This window comes from Anopheles maculipalpis, chromosome 3RL (genome assembly GCF_943734695.1).
Source record: "Anopheles maculipalpis chromosome 3RL, idAnoMacuDA_375_x, whole genome shotgun sequence".
In the NCBI taxonomy this organism is placed as follows: Eukaryota; Metazoa; Arthropoda; class Insecta; order Diptera; family Culicidae; genus Anopheles; species Anopheles maculipalpis.
The window spans coordinates 12,355,252-12,372,557 of record NC_064872.1 but is presented as its reverse complement, the minus strand read 5'-3'; the positions used below and the strand labels follow the sequence as shown (position 1 = coordinate 12,372,557).

Genomic DNA, 17,306 nt, shown 5'->3' with positions numbered 1-17,306 from the left:
GGTGACGTGACCAAGTAGGACATTAAGTCAAGAAGGAGGAGAAGGGTGCATACCCATAATGTGCTAAAAACTTACCCGATATTCCATTGAGTTGTGCAGCATGTACGTTGCGTCGTTCGAAATCGATAAATATCCGATTGTTTTCGCGCGAACCCGCTTCGTCTCGAACATGATCGTGTAATCCCACTGGGTGACATTGTTCTTTTCCATCTGCCGCACCTGACCGCTCATGCCAGCGATTCGTTCGTTGTTTACCGACAGATAGAACGACGGATAGTACATCCTTCCGTTGCGTGTTTCCGTCTTGTTGTACCCCATACCGTACGCTAGATACTTACGATCGTTCACATTTAACGACACCTCCAACCGATGCTGATCCGGATTGTTGATGTATACGGCGAGCGCTTTGTGCGAGATGTTTCCATTCACAAACGACAAACTAGCCGTTTTGCGATGCAGTTCGTGTGTAACATTTGCACGGAATATTCGTGGAATTTGTGAGTTGGGCGTTTCAAACAGTACCGAGACGACGGTTTGATTTTGTCGCTCCGTCCAGCTGTACTTTAAGGCAAACATCTTCGCCGTCAGATCAGCCTTTTCCAGACTAACGTCGAAATTGATTGGTCCACTCAAAATAAGACTCGGTACCTCGATGTCTTTGCTGTTGCTTACGTCTGGCAGACTGTAGTTGGCACACATTTTCAAACCGATCGCCTGATCGATAAAAGGCCAGGTACAGGTGGAATTAGAATAGCGAAGCTCAATACCAGTTTGGCGTAATTCCCGCTTTTCCGTCATCACAAACATCTCCGACCGAATGCTAAAGATATCGTTACGATCCTGTGGCAAGCTGACCTGCAGTACAGCATGATCCTTTCCGCGAATCTTTAGATGTGCAGCCCAGGCTGAGCTGGAGTACAGATTGGTCTTTACCTTGATCGCCGTACCGGCATGTATAAGGTCACTTTTCATCGTGGCCGTTAGGTCTATCGTTACACTAGGCTTAATGCGACCCTCAATGTCGGCCAGAAAACGGGTAAAATCAAAAGCTTTAACAATGCCCGTCATACGTAGATCGATCGACGACGCACCGACAAGACTCAGCGACAAGGGTAATCCCGAACTGAGCGGCACATTGTACGAGGTGTCTAAAAATACGGATGATTTCGTGTATGCTTGCTCCGTTCCGGAAAACAAACCACCCAACATTCTGCGCTGGTTCGCTATGGTGAACAGTTCCAGCCCATCAGTGTAATATCTCAGCTCATTGCCAAATATCTTGACGCCAACCGTAAAGCGTGGTTTGTTGAAATTACTCTTAAAATGGTACCCGAGCTGATCTACATCGTCCTGCACTTTCCGTGCGATCAGTGCTGGCAAACGTTCGGTTACAGCACGTTTTACACGCCCCATACTGTCGCCATCGTCCAGATCGTCATTCTCTACCGTATCATCCTCAAATAGCTCCAACACTTTAGCCGGGATGTACTGCCGCAAGTGTTTCATGTACCTCATCAGCTGTTCATTAACCATCTTAGCGCTGTACGTTCCGTTCGGACCAAACAGCTTATGCACCGAGTCTTCCAAACCCTCAATTCGCACATTCAGCTCAAGAAAGTTGATCGACTCTCCAAACACATCGGTGGTTAGATTTAACCGAACCGTCCGCGGTAGGTATGATTCCGTGCTGAAGATAACATTACTATCAACCGTCAAGCCAAAGTTGTACTCATCGAAAAACAGTGTCTGCTCGTAGTTGCGAGAAAACATGCGCACATCTCGTCCAAATTTCTTGCCAAAGTTTTCACCATTTTCCGACAGCAGGCCCTGCGCTTCGACCCGCACCGGTGACGCACTTTTCGCGAGATTAGTCAGGTGCGACCATACAAACGAACCAACTTGATTAACTTCCTCCGTTTTCAGTACGTGCTTGATCAGTTTCACGGACAGATAATCAGGACAGCGCATGGCTTGCAAGTAGGCGGCTATCCGCACCTCCACATCCAACTGGAACGATGAGTAGAGCTTCAAGAAATAATCCTTCGTACGCGTACAATCGCTACGTCGAAATACGTTCACCGCTTCGACACGGACCGCCGTCGGATATTGGTCACTTTCGATAATTGTTCGCAGCTCGTAGTTAAAGCGCTTGTTCACCACACCCATGTTGCCGAGCGACATTAGCAGCACAATCACCCGCTCATACTTGCGTCGATCATTTTCCAGCTCTGATCCTGCATCCCGCAGCGTTTCGAGCAGCTCTTCCTCCAGCGACTGTACGATCGACTGTACCGCTTCACTTTCTACACAGTCTGAGTTAATTTTACAAAACGTGTGCACGACTGCGGTTGCCGACAGCAGATAAGTCTGATTGCCGGACTCCTTTCCATACTCGATCAGCTCCATCATAACCTCCAGCACTTCTTCGTTCGGGCGCGTCAGATAGGCAAACGAATCCATCCATTTGCTGGACAGTGGATGACTTACCGCTCCACTAACGATTAGATCCTTCATGATCGTAACCGACGCAGCAGTGTCGATGTAAGGCAAGCTTTCCATAATGTGGTTTGGTCCATTGTCGCAGGTAGACTTTGAGCGCTTTAGCAGCTCAGCTAGTGCGGTATGCGAAATAGCACGAGCTGCAGTCAGAAACTTAAGAAACACATCCGGAAAGTTGCGCTTAATGTTGGGAAATCCTTGAGCACACAGTTCCAGCAGTAATTCCCGGGCAGCTTTGTTTTCGTTGTGGTTATCGCGTATGGAAGGTGTGTGATCGTACAGCAATGAAGAACGGCGCTGAATATCGATTTCTTCCTGATGTCCTTCCTGCGTGTACGCCTCTTCATCGGCTAGCTCGAGCTTACTGAACGTCTCGGTTACTGCGCCAGCCAATCGATTAGAAAACGGTTCCAGCTGATGCCGTTCGTAGCAGGAAACACTTTTATGGATCGAACGGTCGATCGAAATCTGGAGCAATAAAGCAGCAAATGTTAGTAGGGCAAACGGTTGTAGGTCTACACTTTCGATACTTACATCACAATAGCTTGTAGAGTTGAGAATTGGCCATGCAACGTAATTCTATACAAATTCAAGCAATCAAAACATTAGCAAAAAACGAATCCAATATCTAATTCTTGCCAAATGCTTACCGATCGGAAGTCATACGCCACCGTTTGTATAAAAGACACAGTTTTGTACCGTCGCTTGCACGACACGATATCCTTCGTCTTACGGAACAACAAACTCGTTCCATTACGACCGTTCGTGCTGTACTTCACATCACAAATACCGGACACATCGGTTTCCGTCGTTTCGTAATCAATATCGAACCTTGGCATCGTATTCTGCAGGTTCGACAGGATTCCACGCTTCAAATTTAACGTCCATATTGGCTCATCGTCCTCATGACATATCTCACTGATCGTACCATCATGGAAAGCAAAACGAAGCTCGAAACGCATTAGCTCTTCGGCGATGGTTTCACTTTTTGGATGGACACCGCCCGCTTCCTCCTGATCCAATGTGTTACTATCATCGCCCGTTGGTTCTTCGCCATATTCAAAATCTGTCTCTTCTGTCTCCTGCACCGGTCGATCCCGTACTTCGATCGAGAACAGACGCAGTATGCCCTGGCAGGGTGCGTAGTAATCCATCTCTACCACGGAAGATATGTACAGCTCGGAAATGTTATCACCGCTACCGACCAGAGCGGTCTTTACGTACATGGAATAGTCAAATTTGTACAGCGTGCCAACATTGTACCGGAACTTTGTATTTGTATCGAGGCACACGGGTCGTCCACAGATGCGTGGATCTTTAAGGGGATCTGAGAGGATCAAAGGATAACGTTTTAATTGATTTTTTGCTACATCTGTATATTCATAAATTAACTAAAATCCCAATCAGTTCAAACAGTACTTCAATCCATGTAGTGTGCCCAAAAATTGCAATTTTTCTGAATTATTATTTAATTTTCATGTCTTTCGAGAGATTACAACGAAGCACAAAGGTTTAATGTTCCTCTTACTGCCATACACATTATTAAACTAAACAGAAATAGTTGTTTAAACTAAACAGAAAACGATTTTCAAATATTATTCTAACCAATACCAGAAGTATGGTAATTTTTTACAAATCCTTGAAGATACTGAAAGAGACTTGATTTAACATCTTTGACTCCTTTTACGCTCCTTCTCGTCGCCTTTGCGTTAGACCTCGTCTATATATCCTATCTCGTCCCACTTACTACGGCTCGAAGGAATCCTTTGTTAGGGCGAGGGACTTAGGGTTTTTTTTGCTAAGCCATTATTAGCGGACAACTTAATAAAATAAATCCTATCACTTCTGCAATCCACTTTGTAGCTTTAACCTGATTTAACGGCAGGGCCGGGGTTCGAATCCCATCCGGACCGTCTCTTCGTAGTGAGGACTGACTCTAGTAGTCTAGTAAGCCATTCGATTCCCGCCGTGAGCTTAGAAGGTCGTTAAGCTAAGAAGAAGTTTTAACCTCATCTCCTACTTAAGGACATAGTTGTTCTCCATCATTCAGGATATAATTAGCTATACAGCTGAGCCATATATAACATATATACTTACTTAACTTACTTAACATATGTACTTACTTCTTTTATAGGCGGCAACCGTAAATGTTGTCAGTGCGAGGAAGAAAATTAATCCATGAACTACACTTTTTAGTCGCTCCATATTTGCATACAGAATTAGTCTACGATGTGCAAAACAAACAACACTCCATCAATTAATCATTTTTCTTTGGACACTTCTATATTGCACATGATTTCCCATTCTGAAAAGATAGCACCGAAATTAAAAATAATACAGTAATCCACATTTTCGTGATGCCGCGAATTTTGTTACACGCTCTTCTTCTTCTTTGCCCGTTATCAAATCACTGATTTCACATTTCCAAAACCTTCTCTCCACGACACGATTGACACAGATCCGACCGACCGAAAATGTGTCTATATTTATACATACGCACACATACAAAAACCAATCACAGCAGCATCACCCGGTGGTGGTTCAAATAATCTTATCACTCAAAAACGAACCAAACCACGATCACGTCCCACACATCCGGAATCTGTACCGTCTGGAGTCTTAGACAGGACGTATTTATGATTCCACACTTCCCCGTCTGTAATATACATCCACCAACACAGAACTCTCGTGCACGATCGGCATGGTGCTGCAGCAGTTGAATCACTTAAAACCGATTGTCGGTGGACATCACCGTAAACTTGAACTTTGGCTGCATACGTCAAGAAGACGCGATTATGTGCTTGTTTTCAATCCATCCCTTAATCTCACTTAATCTTCTAGCTCGTATTTTTCTCCCCTACTTCACCGAATCATCATTAACTTTGTTGATAACGGGGGAGAGGATCATTCTTCTCTCAGCAAACTGATCGTTGGCGGTGGCATGTCATTCACCGCGCCAACGTGGAACCACTGATCGTACAATGCTAACTGCGCACATTTTCAACTGATCACCTTTACAGCTGGATACGATGAGATGTATCAATTTTCACATCCTTCAAATAAGAATTCACGGAACAAATACTGTTGATCAATTTTCCCGCACCTCCCAAAAGGAACGAGCAAAAGCACGAGGTTCTACGCCAACGGTAACGTTGCGTAATCGAGACATTCCGGTTCACTTTTGCGACAATTCCAAGTTGCCCACGAACTTTACCCCCAATCGCACACGATCATCACAAATTTGCAGTAGTTTATCAAAACAATTGCACAGATATAGCCTACAATTCACTCAGCCGCCAACTCACCATTAGTGACGGTGATGCACCACACTACACACAATTCGACCCGCACACCCGTTGAGACAACTGGAGCAAGATCACGAACCGATCCGAACCAAACGCGGCTACAGACTGACAGTGCAGGAGAATGCTTTAGCAAGAAAGTCCCAACGGGCTCAGGGAATCAGTGCTCCGATAATGATGCGACTCGATGAAGATGTGCGTTCGCCCTTATCACCAGTCCTCCGTGTCAAAGGTCTTTGGATGATCGTTCAAAATGGACGGAAGAAAAACGTACAACGATTGGTAAGACGTTTCGTTGCTTCTCGATACGAGTGATCACCACGCTCTTGCTCTCTGGGAGGTAGGAAAAGATTATAGCAATATTCTCCCGGAGGAACGAAGGGAGGTACACTATCACGACTTTGAACGTTACCCGAGACACCATCGATGAGCTGTGTGGAACGACGATTCTTTATCAGAGGACACTGTACAGAAATAGCCCGATGGGAAGCGTCCAGGGATCGTTCACATATTTGCCAAATGTATGGCGAACGTTGGTGATAATCTTACATATACCGGAAGTCAATCAAAAACGCAATCCACAATTTTTTTTTTTTTTGTTGTACGGTTTTCCTTTACGTTACCAATCTTTTATTTTTGTTTTATCCACGTTCCACCACATCACATGATATTAAATATCAAAATTATAAAATGTTTCCCGCCCATCAGCTAACTACTTTTGCTTTTACAATGTTTGCCCTCTCCTCACACTACACTACACCTTTCCTTTACAATCCTTTACCTTTGTGCACTAGAAGTAGAAGTAATAGTTGAACGTTTGTATAGAAACTGGTAATCAATTGGAAACTGCACCGTAATCAATTTGCAACATGAGGAGCGTAGGCATTGCGAAATGGATATCAAACAAACAATATCATAGTTGCGTATGTACATGCAAAGTAATTTTCCGTTTCTTCGTTTTTTAAACATGCAAAGTGTTTTTTTTTCACTGTTATGTAGTCCAGATAAAAGAATACGAAATATTTTGTTACACAGAGAAACAATTAAAATCGTACTTTTAAAACTTTTAACCGTCTGACACCGGTCACATGTCACTGCAGCAAAGGCTAATATTAAATATATTTCTTTAAAAAAGCTTCCAAAACGGAAAATCATACCATACCATACCATACTACCTCACTGTTACTACACAATGGAAGAAATTACACTCTTTCATATATTCCACGGTTGGACTGCTTGCCTCTGCCGCTACTATTACCAGAGTGGCACACATTTACAGTACAGATTCCTGTTCTCGTAGTATATTTCACCACCCATCTATAATCATACAAGGGTATTTTTGCTTATCGTATTAAAAACTGTGTCTTTTTTATCGATTCATTTGTGTCAATGTCTAGGAGAAACCAACCTCTTACAATATTTCTATGGAACGCACAAAACCGAACAAGCTTAACTAATATCACAAGGGAACTAAGCTAAACGGAACGATCTACTATCTATAGCTGCATTTACAGTGAGTTTTGTTCTGTTCTGATTATTGTGCTATCGTGCATAATCACCAGCGCTTCTCGACATTCACACACAGATAAACCAGCGGGACTAGTTTTACTTTTGGAGTATCCTAACGAATGAATGTATCCTCCATATGATGGTTTAGGTGTGCTGGTAAGCTCTTTTACCATCCCAATTATAATCAATCAAATTTGTGTGTGGTAAGGTTCGGTTTGATTGCATACAAACACACAACACGGTCACAGCGGTATCTAGCTATACAAACAACCTAGTCAAGCACTGTTTTGTATGTTGCATACACAAAAATATCAAACTGTAAGCGTCTGGCTGTTCTTGTCTTATTATGTCGTTCAGAAAAACACACTTTGACAATTTTTAATGCATGTGTGTGTTCACAAGTTACTTATACCCTATACTTGTTTGTGCGTTGGTGAATTGAGTACAACGTTGGATAATAATGTAAACATGCGGTTCCAAATCGATCCCTTGTTCTTTGTTATCCTATTATCGGTACAGCACATGGACCGGGAGTCGTTTAAATGTAGCTTTTGAACGTGCACGTGTACGTGTACTGATAGAGATGTAAATCAAAACAACCTTATTTCGCCAGCGTGTCCGGCAACGATCGCTTTGCGATCGACTTTAGCTAACTTTCTTTGTTGCTCTGTTACGATGTAATCGTTTAATATTACGGTCTTTTTTTATTGTGCGCTCGGTCTATATGGGTTAAGAAGTGACTGGTTGTTCGACATATTTGGCATAAATTAGTCAATAAGCTTTAAAAGCTAAAAAAGAAAACAGAATAAGGAGAATGAACGATGCGGTATTATAATGTTATCACCTACGTAAATTCCTATTAGGCGGCCATTTTTTGTAAAAAGTACACACATACACACACACACACATTATTTAAGAGAAAATTATTAGTACTTTTTGTTTGCTTGTTTTGCACAGGAGTCGATTGTATAGCATTTTTAAATAAGTAAAACCTTTTCTTTTTAAGACTAACAAACTGTAGTGGAGATGTTGCAGCTGCAAATGCATCTTTCTCGGACCCAAGAAGTGTAGGTCACGCATCCGGCGAAAGAAGTCAACTTATTAGCTAAACCAAAACGACAACGGTTTCACACTACCATTCACAATGGCCTGAGCTGTTGTTCCTATGGAGTAGAATAAAAAAAGAAATGTATAAATTAAATACCAACGATAAACAAACACAAAAACTGACAAGTCAAATAGTGCGACTTCAATAAAAATAAATGAGCAGAGATTTTTCAATCCTCAAAAAAAAAAACAAACGTTTCACTACATCACACAATTGAGTAATTCTAGAAAAATCGTCAAAAACTTTTGGGATTGGTTGAAAAATATAACCGAGCAAGCCCGGGAAAAGGCAACAATAAAAGCAAGGAGGAAATACCTTGAAACATTTGTACAAAATCAGCTCAAGTAGAGCAAAGATATCCCAACGAGCTTACTTAAAAAAAATACTTGAACAATATTCAGAATATAGTTCAATATCCATGCTATAAAAATCTATAGGAAAGCGTAAAAACTTTGTATATCCTATATATCCATAATATCTTATAAGTGAATCATAATCATGACTTGGCTTAGTGAATTATCTAAGCTTAGTACGGCCAAGCCGTATTGTTTTCCTTCTTTTAGTATCAAAGGCCTGGTCATATTGGCCCCATAAGGGTCTAATAGAATCATATTGCTGCGATTCTACCGGTTCTATACGGTGAAAGACAAAACAAAGAGTTGTTGTTGCATAATTTAAAAAATATTAACAATTCACTTTTGAAAAAACAATTTACATGCATTGTTCGTGCATCGCTTATCACGATTGCTGGAATATTAAATTTCATATGCAAATATTGTATCTACAAATAGGATCAATCAATCAACAAACCACTTGTAACCACACGATACACTTTAAGGTTTTTTTTTTTTGTGCTGCAAACTAAACTTTGCAAAAGAAACTCCGAGCCATACACCCGACACGTACACTCACCCACCCCGAGGTGTGGGTAATCCGTTCGGTAAACATTTACACTTACCTTCGGATTCGCTGATATGATTCACGCCCATACTTTCCAACCGGCTCAGCAGTGCGCCAAGATTCAGCTTATCTAGCTTTTGCCGGTCCATCGAGATTCGTACCGTGGGCGATTTGCTACTCTTCGTTTGCGTGTGCCACACGAGAATTTCCGTACAATTGCGCGCCTTCGGTTCAATATCTTCCAGCTTCAGACCGATGCTCTTCAGGAACTCGTCCTCCTCGTACCCGGCCTTGAATGGCATCGTTGCGTTCGGGCTGAGTGCCAGATACTCGAGGCTGACCGCGAAACCGGCCATATCAACGGGCCACTTACGCTTGGCGGGCCACGAATCAAAGAAACCCGTCACGCGACCCTATCGAATTAGTTTGCCAGACATGGGAGAGAAAGGAAAAGCAAGTAAGAAGGTTGTTATATATAGCATTAGTTTCACGCTGCTTTATTGCTCAGCGAGTGGTCGACGGGGTTGTCTTACGTTTTCTACGATGGGCGTACTGATGGCGTAGTCCCCAATCAGTCCCACCGGGAACATGGACACTTTCTTCGTGTACCGAATCTCGCTGAACAGCTTCAGATCGAACGTGTTGTCGTCATCGCCAAAGTACAGGACGCCCGCTTTCTTCTGATTTCTGCGGATCCAATTGAGTGCTGCACGGCGATTGGCAACGCCCCGGGGAGCGTTCTTTCGAGCACGGTACATCTCGGGCATCGGACTAGCGAGCTGTGTGTACGGTATTCCTGTTTGTCGGAGAACCAGCAAAGATAAGGAAAACAACATCGCAGTTAGTATGCCAATGAGAGTTTTATAGAGCGATATTAATGCAAAATGAAGTGTCCAATTAAGTCGCTCGGGTTTTTTTTTTACCACGTAATCGAAACGAGCTAAGAGGAAGGTCAGGTGTTTAAAAAATATTCTTTCCGACAACATCGCCTCAAAACAACCAAGATGGCCTCGTCATGGGTAACCATCTGCCAAACAACAACATTTATATATTAGCTTCTTTTGTGTATTAATAAAAAAACTTAATTATGTTCTCCATGCTTGACCAAAACTTACAAACAAACTCCCACAAATAACCCCCAACGGAACGTGTTTTGTGATGCTAAACGATTCATTTCACGCTCCGTAAATGTAAACTACGCTTGCAGGAGGGCATCGTGCTTACCGAACTTCCTAATGTGACTGTTTAGCGTAGCGCTGCAACTGCTCGTGTCGTCGGCCACGATCCAATGCAACCGGGGCACGTGCATCAGCGTTTGACCAAGCCGAATTATTTCCGCGATCTGCTCGCGTCGCGGGTAAGTCGGCGTGACAAAGTAAATCATCGGCTCGGTGCCATTGGACTGTTGTTGCGGTTGGATTTGCTGCTGCTGCTGCTGGTTCTGCTGCTGCTGCTGGTTCTGCTGCTGCTGCTGCTGCTGGTTCCGCTGTGTTGTGCTTGGTTCATCCGTTACAGCCTCAGGCAGCGTGGTGGAAGCGTACAATGGCTTTCGGTAGTCCTTATTGCTTTCGTAACAAATCACCAACTGTTCGTTTTCCAGCAGCAAAGGATACTCCTTCTCGTAGTCTTCTGTACATTTGGGAGAAACACAAGCAAAGAAGAACTGGGTGTAGGTATGCAGCAAAGCTTTATTAAAAACAAGTAAATAAACTTAACACCTATCGCACTCCCCAAAGAATATACATTGCTGTTTTTTATGCCTCTCTATGTGTGAAAGTATAAAACTGCAACCACTACTTGCAGCCCGCTCCAAATTTACATACTAATCAATTGTCTTGTGCAAGTCTTCTTTTGAAAATAATAAATCCAATTCATTCTTATTGGATAAAAAAGAACAAATAAGGCTTCTGCATATCAGTCTGAGGTTTTTTGTCTTGTTAATGGCAGGGATTCGGTTGGTTGCACAGTCCAAATAACCTGTTTATCTGAATTTGAGTGACGAATTTGCGACGAGCCGCAGTAAAAGTAAACAACGAAGGCTTTACGATAGCGAAAAGTAAAGTTGATGAAAATATAGACCACGCTTAATTTAATTGAATTAAATTGAATTGTATGAATATAAGTCGACTCACAATTAAATAAATATTTATAATTCAGAGCTATTGTTCATAAATGTGCATAATGCTTTACCATGATTCACAATCCTGGTATTTGAAATTTCCGAATCTAAAGATGTTACGGTGATCCTTAGCAGCCGATCAGTTTAAAAGCATTCAAGACAAACTATTGTTGCAACAAGCTTCCTACAAGACCCATTCATCTGTTTCAACTTTCAACTTTTTTGTTCCGAAGTGCGTTTCTAACGAAAATAGAATTATTTTGCTAAGCGAATTTGCTTTTTTCTAGAAACTATTGTTTGGTCACCACCAGACGTCACCAGGCCCCGGTTATCTCAACTCCACTGAACTAGATAGGCCGTAGTTGCCAACTTCGGCAACCAGAGATAAGGATTAGGTCAAAAAGGACATGTGGTCCTGGATTCAGTTTCTTTGTCAGTACCGTTTCTCGACACCTGTACGTACTAACCCAAGCACCGTTGACCATTACAATCCAATTCCCTATTCTTCTAGCAATCAATGTACAAAACTCAAGGGGCTTTGTAGCTCTTATTTATTCATTACAATTACATATCTTTTTCCTTCTTTTTTTACTACAGCCTCGTAATATCTCTGTGAGTTTTATGATTTGTTTTTCGACCAAATTGTAGCACGGCAATGTTTATCAGTAACTTATGTATGAGGCTCGTGTAACCTCGCAGCAGTTTACGATCCATTTTAATTACTCTATCGAGTAAAATGCTCCCTCCGCTAATGTAATAACGTGTTACGAAATTATCTAAACATGGTATGAAATTTATGATCAAATGTGAAATGTGACTTTCGTTCCCTTTTCGCAGCGAGCCCTTTCACGTGATAACAAATGCTTTGATCAGATATGAAAACATTTTCCTCAGATACGCTGCGGTGTGTTATTGTACTGCGGGAAAAATCATACATTCACCGAATGGGCACCGTGTCCGGAGAGAAACATCTTATCGCTATTTTATCATTTTAATTACACCCTATTGAAAATTAGCCTTCCGGGCTCTGTTTGATCAAAACATTACAACCTCCAGCTGAATTCCTACTTCTTGCAGCCAAGGTTTCAAGTGTAATCTTAACGTTGTATGCCTGCTGACTTGTTTATGGGTCCGTAAAAAGTAAGTCACATGCTAAACACAAAAAACAAGCCACAATGTGGCATCGTTTGCTGCTGGGTATGACAATATTTATCGACCATTCAGCGTGCGTGTCATGTGAGTCGCTTCTGTGAATAGTTTAAACTATTCTATTGTTCTATTATGGGCATTATTCTATTGAATAGGCAAATAGAAGGACACATATTTTTGTTAGAATTCCACCCTCTTAATGATGTTGGTGATGAGGTGGCGGTATGCTTGGGTACAGGACAGGCTAGGAAGATCTAGGGATGATATCGGATGCACCGGGATGGAGCATACAGAACCGGGAAAAGGGAGCAAAAAAGATAAGGAACTTCTACTTCATTTAGCGTGGCTTAGGAAACGAAGACTGTGTAAGCCTGTATTCGTTGGGATTCCTACGAGCTGCTGTTCACCACAGAACTGTAGGCGATCAGGCGATCCATAGGTTTACTTTAGAGTTTACTTATTACATTGGCATTGTATAAAGCAAAGGAATGCTTTTCGCTCAGCTATAACAGATCATCGAGAAGCCAAGTAGAACAATCTTGGATCTTTTGCAAAGCAGATGTTGTTAGTATTCTGTCTTTACTCAAGAATGAGAAGGTCTTTCCATAGAAATTTGTTAAACGAATCGTATCGTCGGTGTTAAGGTCAAGTGGGAGTCTCTACGATCCGCGACGCGCCCAGCATAGAACAGATTTTTTGAATAAGTAATTTTCGCATAAACATACGTTGATGAAGATTTTTGCACAACAATGTTCAGCATCATATGTCACGATTAAGACGATTAAGCCTGGAGGTTTCATCGCCAACTTCTGTCTGGGTCTGTGCTCTCTGTTACTTAAACCAGAAGTAAATTTGCTTTTACAAGCATGAATTGGCCAAAACTTATAGAATGGATGTAGCAATACTGAAGCGAAATTGTTGATTGCAAAGTTTATGGAACAATCCGCCTCTGATCAATCAGTCATCAATCATACTGACACTACGCGTTCCGAATAGGATTTGAACGTCGTTCCTACCGTGTGGAGACTGGTGCCGCTGTCACTACTGCCACCGGACCATCAAACAATCGTATATGACGCTAATCATTATAACTAGAGGGCCGAATAAATATTTCTACAATTTGTGAGTGTCTTTTATCAAAATTCCTTATGCATGTTTAATGGGTCTATGAGCAAAACTTAAAGCTAATTAATTATGCCATGGTGGTTGAATAGCTCAAACTATCTGAGAATCGGTAAACCTCAAAACCCTACATTGAAACTGTTACAATGTAAACTAATACAGATGGATAGATGTAAAAAAAACTTTCATAAAGCCACAAGCAGCAACAGGATACAATCGTGTACCATAAAACATTTGAAAAGTATACTTTAAAGCCAGGGCTTTTTACGCTCTCTGAGTGTTGCAAAACAAACGCGGTTCTCGATTATCAATTTTCGCTCCCCTTCGTTCAGCATTGGCTCATCTCTTATGTGTTAGTACCTTTGCGTGGAAACCCTTTTTTGCTTCTCCATGGCAGATCTAACCGTGTAAGGACATTCGTTTCTTCGCTTGTTTCGTGCTTTTTGTCTGGAAAAAGAAAATGTTTGAGGGTAAAAATATAAATAGCGAGAAAAGCGGGATCGACAATTTTTGGTTGACTGAATTAATAATGTATTTATGCTCACAGAACGGGATAATTAATCTGCTTCAAAAACCAAAAAGTTATAGAAAGTGTTTTCTTCCAAAACCAAAATAGAACAAAAAGAAAAGTTACAACCTATGTGGTTAGAAAATGTCATTTAGTTTTATGTTTTAAAATAGATGAACCATTTGACATAGTAATTTTTTTCTAGATTTCATTTAAATTATTTGTTGTAATAATAGCATAAAACAACAGGCTCGTATAATGTATATAGTTTAGCATTACGTTGAAATTAATTCATTACATAAAAAACACTATTATTTCATTGTTTTAGCATACGTACACATATTAGGAAAGGGTTTAAAAGGGTTTTGCCAAATTAATAAACAAACATTCTACCTAGAAGCTTTAAGTGTAGCTTTATAACATAATATTTATCAATCATGTTCCCTACATCCTCTATAATCTAATCCACCTTAAATAAATCCACCATGCGACCAAGCAGAAGGAATGGGGAGCCCGATACAAGATAACGATCGAAAATTCCCAAACCGTTGAGTGTGCAGTGTCGTCCAAACCCAAACCAAACATCCACGCTTGTGGTGACATAAAACATTAGTCATAGCCAAAGGAACAAAGGGCACGCAAACCAAGTGGCCAGTGCGTCTGTAAGCAATGGGTTTTGTCCGCTAGAGGCGAAGCATTGTGTCTCAAATAGGAACCACCACCCGCCCCGGGAGGAATAGTCAAAAGTCAATGCAAGGAGAAGCAAGGGCCCCCACCACCACCCGCACCACCAACAACAACTGCCCAACCTGCTCCCCCCTAAAATGCCAATTGTACTTTGCTGTTCTGTCTCTGTTGTCACGTGGCCTCTCTAGAACCCAACAGCATTACGTTATTTTTACTGCTCTCTTCCGGTAGCGCGCGCGGTGCCGCCTGGTTGAACGTCGTTAAACAATCATAATCAGCATAATTTCTTCGCCGGTTTTGATCTCATTACTAGCAGTACACACAAATGTTGGGAATGGTCAGGTAATTCGTGGTAGTTATACGATATTTAGATACAATCACAGCTGTGCGTTTATTGCCTAATTCGGGAATTGTGGGCATTGTTACCGGGCTACAATCAATATCATCGTAAATGTTTGTCGTTATTGCTTATTAGATTTCTGATCGAAATATCAACGAACTATTTGAACCTGTCCCTATCCAATTGTTTACAAACAATTGTTAGTGTATAGTTATGTTTTATAACAATCAAATTAATCTTTATGCTACAGCTTTTGTAGCATTCGGTTTCTTCAATTTGTTTAACACAAGTTCTAGTTCATGGCAGCAATATATACAACGGACAATCACACAACATAATATGTTAACAATAAAGTAAACAAACACATCAACAATCACAGTAGGCTCTGAACTTTTCGCAACTTACCTGTGTTGTATTGCAGTACGAACACAAAGAGCAGGACCAAAAAGATGAGTGCTACGATTTTGAAAATTTTCTTCTGCCGAAGGACGGACGACGATCTTGCCACTGCCATTTTGGTCTGCAGTCTCTCGAAGTCGTTATTTTCAGCACGCTATTGCTTACTGCTGTATAAATGCCGGTTTTGTTGGGCGGAATTATTCGGCAAGCACGAATGCTGTTATAAACCGGATTAAGCAGAGACGAGGACCCAGATTTTTTTCCTTTCTTCAAGCTCGAGCCGCTTACTATTCAGAGCACAGTTCTTAGCAAAACGTTGATAAAAATATCTTCAATCAATCAAACATCTTTGCATTTCACACTTATCTCGAGCAACACGGTTGTTCGATGACTAGACTAGCTACTGTTGGAGTGGACCTACCATTCCTACGTTCAACCTTCATCAATTTCACCTAGAGAAGGATGCTTATCTTTTCGGGAGCTCTCACGATGACGACTTTAGCGTGCGGCGGGGCGGAGGTAGGCACAACCAATTGGATACGGATTTCATTCAACTCGCATGCTTTAATTAAAGCGTTCCACACCACGACGGGTACGGCGGGTCAGCATTGCCTACTGCGATGGGAATTATTCTGCACAAAACTTTCCCAATGCGTGTAGGGAAGTGGGCAAAATAATATTCTGTGGCGCACTTTAGCACTGAATTGTATCAACAACGACTCTGCCCAACAGTCTCTGCTGCCACCTTTTCCCTGTTACGGCGTGTCTCACTTTCACTGTTTTCGTGTTGTGTAACCACACAGAGGAACCAATAGAGCGTACGGGTTGGAGGAGCAGTTTTCACCTTTTTTTCACTTTCGAACCAATAGAAGCAAACACCGAATACTGTGAGATACACACACACACACACATAGGGGAACCTGTTGGCAAGGAAGCTGGCCAGCGAAAGCAACCAGAACACTGAAGAACACTGAACACTACTCCGTTTCGCAAAACGCGTGATAATTTCGTACAAAAACTATTGTTTCAGTTTGCCCCCTCAGTACACACACACGGACGGACAGGAGCGTCCGAATGCGATACAAGAGCACAACGCGCAACAACCACGCACCCTACACACTGTTTCCCTTGGTACTGGGCTTTCGTGCATCGCTGTGTCGTTCTTTTTGTGTATATTTTTTCGCACTCCCGTACCGTCATTTGTTCGTCCGGCTGGGCTCCCCCACCCAGGTGTGAGCAGGTAGGAGCGAGTGCTTGCTAAAATGATACCTGTCACGCACACTGCTACACGTTTGAACCGTGCGCTTCGCGAAACGACACATTCGCCCGGTTTTATGTGAATGGAATGCTACACCATTCGGTGAAGAATTAAGATTGCAACGAAAAGCGACATTGTTCCGCTGTTCGATAGAGTTAAATTTTGAGGAAAATTCTTTTTCAAACGTGCGTAATCGATATGTTTATTGGAACACTTTCGGAAGTTGACAGTTACGACGCGTGATTGTGTTGATGTGAGCTGCTGACAGGTACGGCGTGCGGCTGAACTGCGTGATAATGGCGGCTGAAGATTGAAGCAGCTGCTTCAATGTTCAGCATTGAATTAATTCAAATGAATTTAATTCATTTTCCGTTAAATTATTAAATATTTTAAATAAAAATAAATA

General features: G+C 41.9%; 3 protein-coding genes across 8 annotated transcripts in view; 1 reads left to right on the top strand and 2 right to left on the bottom strand.

Moving 5' to 3' along the window:
- The window catches only part of LOC126563713 (uncharacterized), a 158,202-nt gene extending 153,462 nt beyond the window's left edge, over positions 1-4,740 (bottom strand). Inside the window, exons 1-4 of the mRNA XM_050220356.1 lie at positions 4,623-4,740; positions 3,150-3,826; positions 3,034-3,078; positions 76-2,967 (exon numbers count right to left, since the gene is read on the bottom strand). Of these exons, the coding sequence (XP_050076313.1) occupies positions 76-2,967; positions 3,034-3,078; positions 3,150-3,826; positions 4,623-4,704 (3,696 nt within the window). The 5' untranslated portion in view covers positions 4,705-4,740. The remainder of the gene's footprint in view (positions 1-75; positions 2,968-3,033; positions 3,079-3,149; positions 3,827-4,622) is intronic.
- Positions 1-15,787, bottom strand: part of LOC126564735 (galactosylgalactosylxylosylprotein 3-beta-glucuronosyltransferase S) — a 147,459-nt gene extending 131,672 nt beyond the window's left edge. Inside the window, exons 1-6 of one of the 5 annotated variants that reach the window (XM_050221829.1) lie at positions 15,649-15,787; positions 14,069-14,155; positions 10,543-10,947; positions 9,852-10,114; positions 9,377-9,731; positions 8,408-8,473 (exon numbers count right to left, since the gene is read on the bottom strand). In XM_050221829.1, the coding sequence (XP_050077786.1) occupies positions 8,412-8,473; positions 9,377-9,731; positions 9,852-10,114; positions 10,543-10,947; positions 14,069-14,155; positions 15,649-15,757 (1,281 nt within the window). In that variant the 5' untranslated portion in view covers positions 15,758-15,787 and the 3' untranslated portion in view covers positions 8,408-8,411. Of the gene's footprint in view, positions 1-8,389; positions 8,474-9,376; positions 9,732-9,851; positions 10,115-10,542; positions 10,948-14,068; positions 14,156-15,648 lie in introns of those variants that run through there. The other 4 variants (XM_050221828.1, XM_050221830.1, XM_050221831.1 and 1 more) reach the window with 4 other exon arrangements.
- The window catches only part of LOC126563823 (epidermal growth factor receptor), a 371,336-nt gene that overhangs the window by 336,145 nt on the left and 17,885 nt on the right, over positions 1-17,306 (top strand). The window lies entirely within an intron of this gene.